At 48.1% G+C, this 17,338-nt stretch overlaps 1 protein-coding gene across 1 annotated transcript in view; it reads left to right on the forward strand.

Annotated features, from left to right (window-relative positions):
* Positions 1–11,260, forward strand: part of Cmtm6 (CKLF like MARVEL transmembrane domain containing 6) — a 17,090-nt gene extending 5,830 nt beyond the window's left edge. The window contains exons 3-4 of the mRNA XM_031344478.1: positions 2,203–2,301; positions 8,580–11,260. Coding sequence (XP_031200338.1) covers positions 2,203–2,301; positions 8,580–8,717 — 237 coding nt within the window. The 3' untranslated portion in view covers positions 8,718–11,260. The remainder of the gene's footprint in view (positions 1–2,202; positions 2,302–8,579) is intronic.
* Positions 11,261–17,338: the final 6,078 nt, after the last annotated feature.

The following is a 17,338-nucleotide window of genomic DNA, read 5'->3' on the forward strand; positions in this document are numbered from 1 at the left end:
TTTTGAGACAGGGTTTCTCTGTGTATCCATGGCTGTCTTGGAACTCAATTGGTAGATCAGGCTGTCCTCAAACTTACAGAAATCCTCCTGCCTCTGCCTCCCGTGTGATGGGATTAAAGATGTGTGCCAGCATGCCTGGCACTTTCATTTAATTATATAAAAAGATAAAAGTTGTGTTTAGGTGACTAAAGAATGTCTTTGTTGGGTCATTGTCAGTGTTTCTTAGGCTGGGGGTTGTGGCTCAACAGGAAAAGCGCTTACATCAGTGTTAAGGTCAGGAATGTGGGTCTACAGCGCCCCACATAGGGCCACTTCACCTGTTATCCCAGTGTTCTGGAGACAGACGTGACTAGCCGCGTCAGTGAGCTCTGTGTTCCGTGAAAGAGCATCTGGAAAGATGCTCCCATGCCTGCCTCAGACATGCACACACAGACACACATACAAACACACACACAGGTAAAAGTAACTTTTATTTACCTGGTGTCACTGTCATCTGCCCCTGTCTTCTAGCCTAGGCCTAATCCTGGAAATTTCTAGCCTCTGTATCTCCCTTGTTCTTTCTCTGCATCTTGTAGTAAAACTGCCTCTCCCTTCTCTGTCTCTGTCTCTGTCTCTGTCTCTGTCTCTCTCTGTCTCTCTCTCTCAAGTAGCTTCCCTTTCTTCTCTCTTCTTGTAAGAGTTGGACATATCCTATTCTGTCAAAACTTTCTCTGATTCATCCCTCTGTCTGCCACTCAGTTAGACATCACTTTCCAACATGGGAGCTTCCTTCTACAAACTAACTTTACCTTCCTTGTTTGGGATTAAAGATGCATGCTTATCTACCATGCCTACATTCCAGCCGGAGTAACAATGTTGCTGGATTAAAATCCCTCTGTAGTATACATGTAAACAAACAAACAAACAAAGCCCACCCAAAATTGACTGGGGTATAGTTGAGCTTGGTTTGCACTGAAGCCATGGCTCTTCTGAATTGGTGTGGTTTTCCATGCCTGTAATCTCAGACGTCAGGTGCTACAGAGAATTTCCTCCACAGAGCTGTCCTCTGGCCTTCACACATGTGCATTGGCACTTGCATCTCCACACCAACAATAAGAAACAAACAAGAAGCCGGGCGGTGGTGGCACACGCCTTTAATCCCAGCACTTGGGAGGTAGAGGCAGATGGATTTCTGAGTTCGAGGCCAGCCTGGTCTACAGAGTGAGCTCCAGGACAGCCAGGGCTATACAGAGAAACCCTGTCTCAACAACAACAACAACAACAACAACAAAACAAGAAGTTACATGATTAAGAAGTTACATAGCCAGGATTTGAACTGTGGTAGTCTGACTTTACAAGCTCTGTTTCTCAAACATTGTATCTTTTAAAAAAATATTTTCTTTTGTGTATATCTTTGTCTGTATGTTTTTGTATACACTCCATGCATGCCTGGTACCCTTGGCTGCTAGAAGAGGGTGTCAAATCCCCTGAGACCAGAGTTACAGATGATTGTGAACCACCCTGTGGGTGCTGGGAATCGAACCCCGGTCCTCTGGAAGAGCAGCAAGTGCTCTTAGCTGTTGAGCCATCTCTCTCTAGCCCTGGTAGTGCATTTTTCTATCTCAAGATGTTTGTTCTGAGTAGGCCTGGTAATCCCAATGCTTGGAAGGTAGAGGCAGAGCTATCTGAAGTTCCTGGCCCCTCAGGGCTATGTAAGAACCTGTGAGAAAGAATTAAAAACCCACCAGACGACAGTCAGCTTGGGGCGGTGTTTGCCAGGCGTTCCTGAGGCCATAGGTTCACTTCCCAGGAACAGGAGGACAAAGACAGAGACAAACAAGCAAGCAAAACCTACTCAGAAGCAAAACTGGACTGGATGTGGTGTGGTGCTTCTGTAATCCCAGAGGGAACCTGGGAGACAGAGGCAGGTGGTTGGGTCTCCGTGAGTTCAAGGCCAGCCTGGTCCACATGTTCAGTTCCAGACTAGCCAGAGTTTCATGGTGAGACCCTGTCTCAAAAAGAAATGTTTGTGACATGGTGTTACATGCAGCCTAACGTAGACTTAGGATTAAGTCTGAATGCAGACTTATTGAAGAGACACCATAGCATGTCTTAAGTTTGGGTTGTACCAAGAAAATGTAAGTCATTCAGGGTTTTTGAAATTAAAACCACTAAGCTTCGTGTGCTGCCCTGACCTCATGAGCTCTTGTTCCCTGTGTGTAGGACTTTTACATCACCCTGGGAACAGGCTGTGTGTTTCTGCTGGCCTCTATCATCTTTGTCTCCACCCATTTCGGGACCTCAGCTGAAATTGCTGCAATTGTAAGTGCTTTGCTTTTTTAGCCTTATTTCCTTAGAAAAAGAGAATTTAGAAAGTTCTTCATCGATTATATATAAGAGTAATAATTACTGCTTATGTGTTTATATTGATGATGTGTGTGTTTGTGAGGGGTGCACCTGTGTGCCATGATCTGTGTGGGTGAGAGATGCTCTTTGGTGTTGGTCCTGCCTTCCTACCTTATGTGAGGTGGTCTCCTGCGTAGCCAGGCCAGCTGCTCACTAGCTCCTACCCGCCTTGTTGAGATAGGCTCTCCCTGTGCAGCCCTGGTTGGCCCTGGCACTCCGCGGGAGAGTGCTGGGGTTAGAAGGATGAGTCATCTTACCTGGCCTCACTAGCTTCTTGGAATCCCTGGTTTCTACTTCCCATTTCCTGTGGGTGTTCTGGGTTACAGATTCTCTTGACACCGTGCTGGAGTTTTGCATGGGTTCCTGGATGTTAGCTCAGTCCTCGGGCTTGTGTGCCAAACACTTTTACCCCCTGAGCCCATCTCCCTCAGGCCAGAGGTTTCAGACCCCCTGGGAGCCAGAGGTACAGAGGGTTGTCAGCCTCACAACATGTGTACTGAGAACTGAACTTGAGTTCTCTGCAAGAACAGCACATCCTCTAATCCCTGAGCCCTCTCTGTAGCCCACAGCCTGGTTTTTTCAGACAGGACCTCTCACCAGCCTGTTTATTGCCAAGTAGGCTAGGCTAGTGGGCCAGCAGCTGGGGCTCTGTCTTTCTGTCTCTTCAGGGCTGAGGTTACAAATTCGTATTACAACATCTAGCTTTAGGAAACATTTTTTTTTCATTTTGTGTGAGTGAGTGTGTGTGTGTGTGTGTGTGTGTGTGCACGCCGTAACATGCGTGTGGCAGTCTAAAGACTTGGGAGTTGTTCATACTCAGGTCCTTAGGCTTGGAGCAGCAAGCACCTTTTAACCATCAAGCCATCTTGCTGGCCTCCTTTTTTACATTTAGTTCATTAGTTTTTCAAGACAAGGTTTCTTTCTCTGCATAGCCCTGGCTGTCCAGGAACTCGCTCTGTAGACCAGGCTAGCCGTAAACTCAGAGATGTAGAGATGTGCCTGCCTCTGCCTCTGGAGTGCTGGGACTAAGGGCTTCCAGCAGTAGCTGCTGGCCCTCTTTTAAAAACGTGGGGTTAGAGTTGAATTCGGGTGTTCATGCTCCTGAGTTAGGAATTCTGCTGGCTGAGCTATCGCCTTAGCCCTAAAACTACATCTTATTATAGAGCAATACTATATGGCTTATAGGCTCAAAGGTCAAAAGACTGCTCCTGCAGAAGACCCAGGTTCAGTGCCCAGTGCCCACATGACAGCTTAGAGTTGTTAGCCATAATATTAATTCCAGGGCATCCAACTCCTTATAGCACCAGGCAGCCAGATAGATATTCATGCGGACAAAACACTCAGACACAGGAAGAAAAAGAAATAAAATCTTTAAAAAGATAGCATTGAAGAATTGCACAATGCTGTGCCAGTCTGATTTGTAAGGGGATAGACAGCTGCAGTGGAGCCCCGCAGACTCCGCAGGGGACATCCTGGGTTCTCTGGTGAGTGTAGACTTTAGGCCCCGGGTTCTCTGGCGAGGGTAGACTTTAGGCCCCGGGTTCTCTGGCGAGGGTAGACTTTAGGCCCCGGGTTGTCTGGTAAGGGTAGACTTTAGGCCCCGGGTTCTCTGGTGAGGGTAGACTTTAGGCCCCGGGTTCGCTGGCGAGGGTAGACTTTAGGCTGGTCGTGCTGCGTGTCCAGGTGAGCTCAGCTCAGTGGACTGTGGGGAGATGAAGTCCTGTGTTCTCTAGGGAGGAGCAGAGGAAAAGAAGAAGCCAGAGACTGCAAGAGGTGGCCACAGTCAAGGAGGTGCAGGCCAGGTGTGGCGCGCCTTCAGTCCTAGCATTTGGAAGACTGAGTTTGAGGCTGGCTACCTGGGAAGCCACCCACCCATCCCCCTTCCCCCTGCTTCTCCCCTCCACACACACACACACACACAGAGCAAAAAATCATGGAGGAGCCGGGCTGAGGTTGCAAGAGACTCAGTGCTGCTTTGTTCCTTTTTGGCCTTCACTTCCTCAAGGGGTTTGCTAGTAAGGAAGCCGAATCTGAAGCATGGTCTTTTGTTTCTTGACAGAATTCTCTGAATGTTTGGGTCCTATGGTAGAATAACACAATGAGGAAGTGACTTAAGGAAGAGGAAGTAGGTAGTGGTGTCAAGTTCCTGTGTCACCACAGTGTGTCAAGTGACTGGAGAGTGTGTTTAAGTTAGTCAAGTAGTGTTTAAAAATGGAGGTTTGTTCTGATCTGAAGAACTTACTGTCTTCACCTAACCTAGTTACAAATCACGTTTCCCACATGTGTGGGTCAGTGAGACCAGTGGTACTAACCATGTATTTCGTACCATCTCATGGGATTTAATTTTCTATCCTCTGACCAGAGTCTCATTATTGACACCCCACTGACTGCATACATGTCAGGTGTGGGCGGAGGCTGACACGTTTTAGGGAGTAATGCTGGCCCCCACTATAGGGATTTCGAGACTTGACTTTGAATCCACTGAAGAAACAGGGAACAGAGGATTGCCTTCCACTGATGAGTTTTGGGGTGGGGTGCTCTAAGGTAACGTATGGCTCTGACAGAGGAATGTGGGACTTGGAGGAACTTAGATAAGAAGTAAGGCTTCACCTCAAGGCCTGTTTGGCGGGGCTGCAGTAGGGCAGTGGGTCAGTCTGAGATCCAACTTTGCAGCCTTTTTGTATAAAAAGACAGTGTTACAGGACATGATATGGGCGGTGGGGTAGGGGTAAGAGGTCGCCCTCATGTCAGTCCTGCTACTGTTAAGGAGGGCTAAGGTTGGGACATTCTAGGACGTGTTGATGTCTGTGGATAATAGGACAATAGGGGCAGGAACCTTCTTAATGGCTGGACAGATTTCTCATCTTCAGACAGTCACTAAAAGACACAGGTTTGTGGCTTTGATTATCCCTGACAGTCTGATGACCAGCTGTCCTCTAGCCAGCAGGAGATAAGATGAAGGTATTTGGTCCAGGGGTTTGGGGGAGACTCATAGGACTGTCTTGCTTGCAGCCATCAAAATGTTGAGAGTTATGGTAAAGCTTATACAGTGAGGATCTAGATGCCCTACCCTGGTGCCCCCTTGAAAGGCTTGTCAGGTAAAGCAGAGGGGAACATGGGTCACCACAGAAGTATTGTGGTTGATGGGCCTTTTATACACATAGGCGTGCACACACACACACACATACACATACACACACACACACACACACACACCCTGTAAATCTGAGGCCTCCTGCCCAAATAGCAGTGTTGGAACCAGAATGAGTCTCTTCAGGTGGACACAGGGAAGGACTAAGAGAAGCATCTCTTCAGTGGGAACTGACAGGCACAAACACAAAGAGTAAAGAAGGGGTGGGCGCGTGCTGTGAGTAGGCCAAAGTAGGATAAAGAGAACACAGCTTCATCCAGGAAAGTATAAAGTTCCCTTGTAATCAGCGCTCAGCTACAATGTCAAAGGCACCATTGCGGTCAGTGTGGTTTGTCATGAGGGCTCAGGAAAGGGTGTGTGGAGGGAGCCTTTCCTGTGTTACAGAGGCAGGTAGGGCTGTGGAAGGAAGGCTCATCTGCTTGAGGCTTCAGTAGCAGCTCCAGGTCCCAGGAGGTCAGAGGGCTAGCTGTGGGGATGGGGAGTTACTCCTCAAGGATAGGGCTTTGCCCTTGTATGCTGTAACATAGGATGGGTTGGTTCTGTGGTCTATGAACCTGCTGTAACCTGGAAACCAGAATCTAAGAGCTAAGACCCAATAATTCAACAGTAGCTGGGGTGAGAAGGGCTAAGAAGCCCCCGAGTGCGGAGGCCAGAGGCGCTCAGTAGTGAAGCATTTTAAGTAGGCTTCATCCCCAAGTGCATGGGCACAGATGTTGAATTAGAAGGCTTTGGAGGAGGGTTGTTAGCAGTGTACCTTAGGAGATGTGAGGTGCGTGAGAGAGTAGAATGTCATCACCCAGGGCTATGTGGGGAAGGGAGAGCTACCTAATGTAAGGAGCATTCCACACATGAGTTTGAGAAGACTTAGTCATGTGGAGCTCGGGGTGCTGAACATGAACGGTAGGGAGAAAGCCAGTCCAGTTCATTTACCTTTGTACACTGCTTCTGTATAAAACATTCATCTCTCCCCTCTCCATGACGCTGGAGGCTTCTACAGCATGTGACTTCCAGGTCCTGTGGCGAGCTTGGCAGGGTCCCTGTCTGACTTTAGACGTGTGGGCAAGGCCGTTGCTGTTTGTACGGAGGCAGGGAGGCCAAATCTGGGCTCTACTTTGATAAGATAAATCCATTACTGCATCAGGTCCTTGGGGGTGTGTGGGAGTGCTTCTGCCTGTTCAGAAGGGATCAGCACCAGTACACCAGTGTGTGTGTGTGTGTGTGTGTGTGTGTGTGTGTGTGTGTGTGTGTGTGTGTGTATACTCTGTAGCTGTCTTCAGACACACCAAAAAAAGGACATCACATCTCATTGCATATGATTATGAGCTACCATGTGGTTGCTGGGAATTGAACTCAGGACCTCTGGAAGAGCATTCAGTGCTCCTAACCGCTGAGCCATCTTGCCAGCCCCAGTGTTTGGTCTTTTTAATAGATGCCATATCGGTACTGACCTGCCAGGCTGGGCCAGAGCGTTGCTCTCTTGGAACCGCCCCTCCCTGCTTTCCCATATCCTTGATGGTTACACAGCTCTCCTCTCTCCCACCATAAAGAATCAGAGGCAGCTTGACTCTAAGCACATACTGTGGACTATTGTTCGCCCATATGGCATAGAAGGTTCCTCTTTACACTCTGCCTTGTAGGACAGCAGTCCTGTCAGGGGCTCTCCCATGCTGTCTTTCCCTGGCATTCATAACCCCTATACTAACTCTCGGGCTTTACTATCTGAGACCTCTCCTGTGGGCTCCTCTTGGCCGCTTTTCTTTTTCTTCGGAAGTGGAAAGGTAGCTGTGTGGCTTGAAGTCCAGCCTCATGTCAGCTTTATGATTCCCAAGGCTAATAGGAATTTCTGGAGTCTCTTGTAGCGGAAGGTAGCGGCTGGCTGAGGTGGATTAGGGTCTTCCGAGTGATGGTGACCTCTCTCCTGCCACATGGAAAGTGTGTTTGGAGTCAGCTTATCTGTCATGCTGAGGTTTCAGCTGGGGAGCAGGTGTGTGAGAGCTGGTTCCATGTAGACAGGTTCTTTAGGAAGCCTGCAGGGACTAGTCTCCCGATCCCACCCAGAAGTCAGTTGGGAACAGAAGTAATTCCTTTCCTAAGGGGAGGTGACGCATGGCCAGCCTACGGGAGTCTGTGGCTTGGAGGTGTCAGGCAGAGGAGATGGCACGGGGACTTCTGGTAGCTATGGGTGGAGGGAAGGCAGCTCTGTGTGTCTGTCCCTGGCACTGCCCGGCAGCAGAACTGGCATGTGTGCCCTGTGGGCTGCCCAGCAGCAGAACTGGCGTGTGTGCCCTGTGGGCTGCACAGAGGCAGCTGTTATTCTGGGAGCTTCCCTTTGTCCCTTCCTTCCTCTTTGAATAGCTTTTAAGTTCTGTTAAAGAATAGAGGGCTGGCGAGATGGCTCAGCGGTTAAGAGCCTTGACTGCTATTCCGAAGGTCCTGAGTTCAAATCCCACCAACCACATGGTGGCTCACAACCATCTGTAATGAGGTCTGACACCCTCTTCTGATGTGTCTGAAGACAGCTAGAGTGTACTTACATATAATAAATAAATAAATCTCTAAAAAAAAAAAAAGAAAAAAAGAATAGAGCCGGGCAGTGGTGGCACACGCCTTTAATTCCAGCACTTGGGAGGTAGAGGCAGGCAGATTTCTGAGTTCGAGGCCAGCCTGATCTACAGAGTGAGTTCCAGGACAGCCAGGGCTACAGGGAAACCCTGTCTCAAAAAACAAACAAACAAAAAAGAATAGTGTGAGGCTGAAGGGATGACACAGCAAGTGTTCCAGAGGACCAGAATTCAGTTCCCAGCCCTCACATCAAGTGGCTCTATCCCACTTCCAGGAGATCCTGTACTCTCTTTAGGCCTCCAAAAGAACCCTTATACATGCAGCATTAGCTCCCACAGACAAGCACATACACATAAGTAAAACTAAAGCAAATCTTTTTTTTAAGTAGTTGTAGGTGGGATTGATTGGCCATCTTTCGTGAATGTGAACTGTCAGGCTGGACAGGACACAGCTGGCACTCACACTTCCCTTTCTTCCTTAGGTGTTTGGCTTCTTGGCAAGCTTAGTGTTCCTGCTGGACTTCGTTGTCATGCTGTGTGAGAAGCTGCGGGAGAACCAGCTGAGAAAGCCGGAGAACAACACTAGGGCCGAAGCCCTCACCGAACCACTGAATGCTTAAAGACATGGAGTCGGGGACGTAGACCCAGAGAGAAGAACAGCTTTGCAGCGCTGGGCTGGGTGGCAGCCCCAGCAGTAAGCTCGTTGGAACCTGTCTCAAGTGGAGGAGGTTCTGTCGTTCGTTTGTTTTGTTTTTAGAGATGAGGACTGCTGTCTCTTTGAATTGCATGTCTGTCATTCTGCTCCAGGATGCCCCTCGCCAGGCGTAGCTTCCAGACTGTGCCTTTCCGTCCTTTCAGGAACTGGTTGATTTCTGCTGTGTTGCTGGAGATTTAATCTGTATTTGAGATGCTGGTGTAGTCTTCTTTCCTAATGTTATGATCCTTTCCTGTGTCTCACTCAGCCCTACACTGTGTGCTAACCTTTTAAAGCAATTATCCATAATTCCTTCTGAGCCATGCCTTGTCTAACAGAAACTGTGGGCTGGCACTGTGTATGAAAGCAACAGTGTCGTCAGCCTGTGCTGCCTTTTACATTGCACTTTGGATGTTGAGATAAGTTTAGAAGAAAACAAAATTTATTATGGAACAGAGGACAGTGAGGAAACAGATAGTCTATCTAGAGGCCAAAGAGAGCAGAGACTGTCCCCGCACTGCGGGCGTAATCACACAGATAGGCCTTGGCCACTCTGCAGAGGTGTGAAGGGTGGCCGCTGTGTTCACACAGCTAATAGAGTTGATGACATAAGACTAGAGACTGTGGGTCTCCATCCGGGCAGATGGTCAAGCTCTGCAGGCTTCTCTTCAGAGGCCTCAGCTGGGATCTCCGCCCACCGGGATGCCTACTTTCTCACTTTATCCAGAATGGTCCCTTGCTGTGTGCTGTCTGTGAAGGCCAGCACTTGCTCCTACTCTCCCGTTCTCTTCCCATTGTCAGCCAGATGTCTCCAAGTCATCCAGGGTCCGTGTCCCTTCCTGTCAGCAAGAGTCTGAGGCAGGGGTGTCAGGTTCATGTTCTCACAGGCCTCCAGCAGAGGTGTCTTGAGGAAGCGAATCCTAGAAGCCCTGCTAGTAAGTACTGCTGGTGGTGTAGGGAGGCCGCAGACTTCCTGAGACTTTGGAAGGATTGCTTGATGCTGAAGGCTGTCTCAGAGCCACCGGGCACCCTTCCTCCCTTCTTCCTAGAGCTTGACTGAAACTCAGGTATGTCAAGGCCTTCTGTGCGCAGGCAAAGGTTTCCCAGGCTGGGGTTTCTCTCTGAAGCGGAGCGGAGCGATCATGTTTCCAGCGGTTCACTGTAAGGCCCCCCTCCTTTCCAGTGCCTTGTCTGCCCTTGTGTGTGGAGGATGGTTTCAGTTTCATGAGTCTTTTGCAATTCTTGGAAGTGCATGAGTCTGGGCCTACGGCTTCTGCTCTGTTCCCGCCTCCATGCCTGACCTGCTGGCCTCAGGGTTTCCATGCTGGTGATGTCACCACAGCTGCTTTGGAGATCATGAAAGTAATCATGGATGTTGCCTTACTGGGTGTGCCACCCAGGGAGGGGACAGTAGGCTCTTGAACCGAGAATAGAAAATTTCAAAAATAACCAGTTTATTGCAGACAATTTTAGAGTTTTATATCAAGCTGTGCTGTAGTCACTGTAAATATCATTTAGACCTATTGAGAATTAGCAGCAAATCTGGGCTACTTTAGTGTTACCAACTATTAGTCCGCTGACTGTTGCTATAGCAACATACCTGAGACAATCAACTTAAAAAGAGGGAAGGGTTGGGAAAGGGTTAATCTTAGATTGCAGTTTGGAGGCTTCCAGCCTTGGTCAGACCTACTGTTCTAGACTGCAGCACTGGTCAAGCTGGAAGCAAGGAAGGAAGGGCGGTGATCTGTGGTCTCGTGGTCTTTTACGGGCATGCCCTTGCTGACCTAAGACCTCACTAGGCCCCTCCTCTGAAGGTTTCTGACCTCGATAGTGCCATCCTGGAGAGCTAGTGTCTAACTCAAAGGCCTGTGGGGACATCGCATCTCAGCGGTAGGTGCCTCTCTGCCTGTGTTTGGCTTGTTCGTGATTGACAGACACTCTCTGGCCTGGTGTCTGGACCGTGCACGTGCAGCAGCTCAGCGTCGAGCTGCGTGCTGTGTGTTAGTTGTCCCACAGCTGAGGCTTTCCTTTTAGGAAGATAATCAGGTCGCTTGTGTCTGTGGCCACTTAGAACTCTCTCTTTTGGGAACCTGTGACTAGTTGGCTTCTGAATTCTACGGAGGGAGATGGGGTTAAAGACCACACACCCTCCTGAAGAGCTGGGACCAGAGACCGTGGGCACAGAGAGGACAGCGTCTGTTTTAGTAGCTCTGACAGACTTGAGTCGCTGTAATTTATACAAATGGTTTAGAACGGTTTTTAAGACTTAGAAGGGAAGCACACTTACTGCACAAGACTTTTATAATTACTATAATTAAATTATGCTTTATGTGGGGACCGGGAAATGTATTTTTACATTGCTTATATCGATCACTTTTGTATTTGTTGATTTAAAGCCTGTGGGTCTTTTTTTATCACTCTTAATATCAACTTTTATAATCTTTTAAAATAAATCTTCTTAATACCAGTGTTAATGCCTTCACAGTTGTTCATTGTATAGACTTATTTAGTTAGATAACCCCCTCATTTGAGTGGGTTAGCTTAGCTGTCTCTTGTGGCTATACATGTCCTATACATGGGCTGTCTTCAGGAGAGGTGGAACATATTTAAACATCATGCTTGTCGGCTGTAGCAGCAGCACATGAGTGTCTGACGCCATCACTTAAGGTAGGAAGGTAACCAGCTTCAAGCTAACCTGGTTTATACAGTAGTGAAAATATTCTTAGAACGGACTGTGGTGGAGGCAGACCTCTGTAAGTTGAAGGCCAGTCTGGGCTACATAGTGAGTTCCAGGTCAGCCAAATAAATAATTGAAAACAAAAATACTTTTAGGGAGTCAGATGGCATGAGTTATAGAAGAATATACACTTTAAATCCCTCCCCACCTCCTTCACTCCTTCTTTTGTCTCTCCTCTCTTCTGTCTGTTTAGAGACATGGTCTCACGTAGCCCAGGCTTGCTTCAAACTCACTCTGTAGATGAGGATGACATTGAACTCCTGGTCCTTCTGTCTTTGCTTCCCAAATTCTGGGATCACAGCTGTGTGTCACCTCCACATAAATAATTGTAAGAATCAAATTTTGGACTGTGCTTCACACCCTAGATGAGGCTCCTGTGCTGTGGACAGATAGAGAGATGGCTGGACAGTGGGAAGCAAAGCTAAGACTTCTGCTGCAGCCAGAGCTATTTGCAGAGTTTGTGAAATTCCTGCCTCCAGTCCCTAGAGAATAACAAGATCTTTATAGTCGGCAGGAATTCACTGAGATTCGTACATTCTTCAGGTTTTTTGTTTGCTTGTTTTTTGTTGATAAAGTACGTTGTATCAACATGCAACCAGCTGCAAAGAGCAGGAAACCTAACTCAGGGGCCGCCAACAGTATGGAATTCAGGTAGGTCTGGGAACGGCACCTGGCAGGCGGCCTGTGTTCTAGTCCATGCACTTGTGAGGCGGGGGCAGGGGGATTCCTTCTGCCCACCATTTTCTGCTGAGTCTTTGGTCTGCAGAGTTGAGACATTATACTCACGGGACTGTCCAGAGCTGAGAAGGGGTTATTGATTCTTCAGAGTTTCCCTGGAACCCTTAGTGGGTTTGACTCGATTTTAAGCTCAAGGTTGCACTGACTGATTAATGCATTGTGACTAGAGCAACATAGTCCAGACTACCCTGCCCCCCACCCCCAGTGTGGAAAAAAAACTGGATTTAAAGCTGTCGTCTACCTACCAAAGTTGGTTTTGATGGAAAGGGATCATCATGTGAGATTGAAGACAAATAAAAATGGGGATGCACTGATCAAAACCAAACCTCTATGCCAGGCAGTGGTGACAGACATCATTGGTCCCAGCATTTGGGAGGCAGAGACAGGTGGATCTCTGTGCTTTCAAGGCCAGCCTGGCTTACACAGCAAGTTCCAACTCAGCCAAGGCTATACAGAGAATCTGTCTTGAACTGCCTCCACAAAAAAGCCCAACCAACCCCCAGTTTATAAAGCACCTAGTATGGTCTGGGAAATGATCCAGTCAGTGCTTGCAAAGACTTGAGTTTGAACCTCAGGACCTACCTAGAGCTGGGTGTGGTTGTACATGTAGCAATGAGGAGGCAGAGTAGGTGGATCCCTGGGGGTTTCTGATCAGCCAGTGTAGCCTGCTTGGTGAGCTCCAGGCCCATGAGGCCTCATCTCAAAGACAAGGTGGGTGGCTCCCAAGAAACACTGGTTTCTTCTAATCTGCACACCCACATGCATATGCATGTTCACATACATGTACTGTACATATGAATGTGTGTGAACACATAATTGTAGTCCTGGCTGCCCTGAGATGTCTATTTTTTTTTTAGGCTAAATTATCATTCTATAAGTAATATGGATCGCAGAAACTTTTTAATAAAGGTAGTATAAAAGGCAGTAAGGAATCTCATTACCCCAGCTTGTTTTTGACGTTCATGTATGTATGTCTGTGTATGTGCATGTTACAGTGCCTACTAGTGGTTAGACTTGTGGGAGGCAAGGCTCTTTGTCCACCTCAAGGGAGACCCCAAGATCCTACTGAGCAAATGCCTTTTTCTGCTGAACGCATCCACCAGCCCTTTAAAAAAATTTTTTTTTGTGGGGCTGGAGAGATAGCTCAGTGGTAAAGAACACTGTCTGCTCTTCCAGAAGTCCTGAGTTCAAGTCCCAGCAACCACATGGTGGGTCACAATCATCTATAGTGGGATCTGATGCCCTCTTCTGGCTTGCAAGTGTACATGCAGATAGAGCACTCATATATAGAATAAAATGTATATATGATCCTTAACGTTTTTGTATTTGACTACTTTTTTGTTTCTTTTCTTTTTTCCCTCCTTCCTTCCCTTCCTTTTCTTCTCTCTCCCTCCCTCCCTCCCTTTCTCTGTCTCTCTCTCTTCCCCCCAGCCCCCTCCTCCCCCCTCGGCAGGGTCTTTTAGGATCTAGCCTGAAGTGAGCTCACCAGATAGCAGAGTTAATGTGAACCTCTGGTCCTTCTGCTTCCACCTCCCGATGTTGGGATTACAGACTTGTGTCCTGCCACCCACATTGTGGCTCACAACTGTCTGTTACTCCAGTTCCAGGAGATTTGACACCTTAATCTGGCCTCTGCAGGTCCCATGCATGCATGCTTGCACACATGCATGCAAGCAAAACACTCACATGCATAAAATAAAAATATCTTAAAAATAAGAAAGTGGAGAAGCCCAACATGGTAGTATTCATTTATAATCCCAGATTGAGAGGCTGAGACAAGAGGATCATGAGTTCAAGGTCAGTGTCCTATGATACGTAGTGAGTTCCAGGGCAGCCTGGGGTAATAGGTACAGAGTGTGACCCTATCTCCTTTTTTTTGAGACAGTTTGTCTGTGTATTCCTGGCTGTAGACCAGCTCCACCTCCTTCTGTCTCCCAAGTGGGTTAAAGACCTGTGCTGTTATCTCCACTGAGACCTTATTTTAATTAAAAATAAATTAAGGATGTGTGGTTTGAGGCCAGCAGAGTGACAGGCAAATGAAGCCACCAAGGCTACACAGGATTGTCCCCCGGTGACATATGAACTCACAACACTCATGTGCTCCAGAGTGGAACTAAGGTAGGAAAAGCAGCTGTGTGGTGATTGGTTCTGGAAGTGATGGTGGGAAGGGAAAGATTGGTGCAAAAGAGGGTGAGCAAGCATCTATGTGATGGCTAAACTTGGTTGTCAACTCAGCCACAGCTGTAATCAACTAAACCCCGAGTATCTGGGCAAGCTTTGTTCCCTGTAAGCCACTCTAATAAATCGAGCCCCCCCCCCTCTCTGACACACACACACACACACACACACACACAGAGAGAGAGAGAAGGAGGGAGAGAGAGAGAGAGAGAGAGAGAGAGAGAGAGAGAGAGAGAGAGAGAGAGAGAGAGAGAGAGAGAGAGAGAGAGAGAGAGCTGTTTTCTTGATTCTGCATTGTAAAAAGCTTATCTGAAGGAAGGATGGGGAGGGCTGGAAGAGGCCAAGCGTGGACCAGTGGTTATCTTGTGTGCTGAGTTGAGGACTGTGACTAACTCGTGCATCCACGGGTGCATCTCTGCTTTAAGTCTGACCCCTCAGCCTCTGCTCTGGCGGGTCATGGGCCGCAGTGCGTCCCTCTGGCCACCAGGGGGTGCGCGCTGCACGAGTGGGCGCAAGTCCTTGGCTTCCACCTAAGGGTGGAGTTTCGTTTCAGCAACTGGGAAGCGGAGCGCGGCTGGGAGGAGAGGCTGCTGCTGCAGGCATGCACAGCTGCGGCCGCGGAGGGGACGGAGGTTTCCGTCCCGCGCGGCTGCCAGAGGAAACAGCTGGCAGCCCTGCGGGCCTCAGCAGGACTTCCCTGCTTTACCTCAGAACTGCCAGGACACGCGCGGGGTCACTCGTCAGTGGGCAAGCCAGTCGCGTCTGCCCCCTAGACAGGGTTTGTTTGGTTTCAGCTTCGTTTCTAGGTTTTGTTGGCAACGTTTCCAGATTGGGAGATGCTTAGCTAGAAGGCCCAGATTTCCAATTTTCTGGGTCACTGGGGCAGCTGGCAGCAGTGAGCAGCTGGCAGGTGGCAGCCCTGGGCCAGCTGCCACCTCCGAAGCGAAGCGCTCAGCAGGCAGGATCTGCTGCAGCTTATAGCCAGTCGCTGTGTGTGTGTGTGTGTGTGTGTGAGCAACTTTCTATGGAGGGTATTTTTTATTTTTCAGTTTTTCTAGATACATAGGAAGACAGTAAAATCTTAGGAACCCACTGACTGTCCCCAATTCCCAGGGGGTAGTGAGTGTTTTCTGAGGGAAAGCCTCTTAGAGCTGGCCACCCTTGCCATCCCCCTGGTATTCATGTGAGTCCAGCCGCATCTTTCATATCGTTTTCTTACAAACGTTTAAAAAAATGTTAGACTATTATTATTGTTACCATTACTATTAATTGTTATTATTATTTGGTTTTTGAGATAGGGTCTCTCAGTGTTACAGTCCTGGCTATCCTGGAACTCACTTTTTTGGGATCGTGGTGGCTTAATATTTTAATCCCAACACTTGGGAGGCAGAGGCAGGTGGATCCCAGAATTTAAGGCTAGCCTAGTCTACAGAGATAGTTCCAAAACAGCCAAGACTACAGAGAACCAAGACAACAAAAGATACTTTAAAATGATTTTTACATTTTTATTAATTTTATTTGAGACAAGGTCTCCCTACGTGTAGCCATGCTAGCATCAAACTTAGCTTCGCCCTGCCACAGCCTCCAGAGTGTAGGAGTTACAGCACACCTGCCCTTTTGTTTTGGTAAAGGTTGGTCTAGCCTGGTCTGACCTTGGTTGAAGTCCCGATCCTTCTGTCTCCACTTCTGCCCTGTCTGGATTATGGATGCTGTACTACCACGGGCTTCTTCACAAAGGGCAGTTTCTGCATGCTGAATGAGCGCTCTACTAAGTGAGTTACATTTATTATTATTATTATTATTATTTTTTTTTGAGACAGGGTTTCTTTGTGTAGCCCTGGCTGTCCTGGAACTCACTCTGTAGACCAGGCTGGCCTCGAACTCAGAAATCCACCTGCCTCTGCCTCCCAAGTGCTGGAATTAAAGGCATGCACCACCACTGCCCGGCCGCAAATTTATTTTTTAATAGCAAAAAAGAAAAAAAAATCTTTGGGCTGGAGAGATGGCCCAGTGGCTAAGAGCACTTTCTGCTCTTCCAGAGGTCCTGAGTTTAATTCCCAGCAACCACATGGGGGCTAGCAATCATCTGTAATGGGATCCAATGCCTTCTTCTGATGTGTCTGAAGACAGCTACAGTGTACTCATATACATAAAATAACTAAATTTTTTTTTAAAAAAGAAAAATCTTTTAATCCAGTTCACTCATGAAAATCTATTATATAGAACAGAGAATCGGCACAAATACCCACAACTAATAACACAAATAACATTTACTTATTGTAAGGCTGGTTGATTAAAAACAGAGGGATCTGTGGTTCACACTTAAAATCCCAGCATCTGGAACAGGGAGGCAGGAAGATCCGGGGTTTACGGGCATCCTTGGGGGTAGGTATGGAGTTCAGGCTCTTCCTGCGAGGCTGCCTCGTGCAGGGAGGTGGCTGCAGCCGTCTCTTCTGTCCCGTGCAGGCAAAGCTGTCCACAGCCACGTCTCACTGTGGTACAGGGAGGTCATGCCGAGACCAGCAGCCCTCAAAGCCTGTACAGGGCGAGATTCCTACAGCGAGGTTCGCGCCACTATTTGCTACTCATGGTTGGTCCGTATGAGGGTACCACACTTCTCTCTCATTGAGACTTATTTTATGTGTGTGTGTGAGTGCTTTCCTGAAGCCTGTCCGTTCATTCAGTCTCTGCTGAGGCCAGAGGAGGGCATTAGATTCCCCTGAAGAAAGGAGTTACAGTTGGTTGTGCGCCACCATGTGTGTGCTGGGAACGGAGCCAAGTCTTCTGCAGGAGCAGTAAATTCTCTTTAACATGTTATCTGTCTTTCCTGGCTAACACATACTTCATACATGCACTGCCTGTGGGCGGCCCTGGTGACACATACTTCATACATG

Source organism: Mastomys coucha, unplaced genomic scaffold (genome assembly GCF_008632895.1).
Source record: "Mastomys coucha isolate ucsf_1 unplaced genomic scaffold, UCSF_Mcou_1 pScaffold23, whole genome shotgun sequence".
In the NCBI taxonomy this organism is placed as follows: domain Eukaryota; kingdom Metazoa; phylum Chordata; class Mammalia; order Rodentia; family Muridae; genus Mastomys; species Mastomys coucha.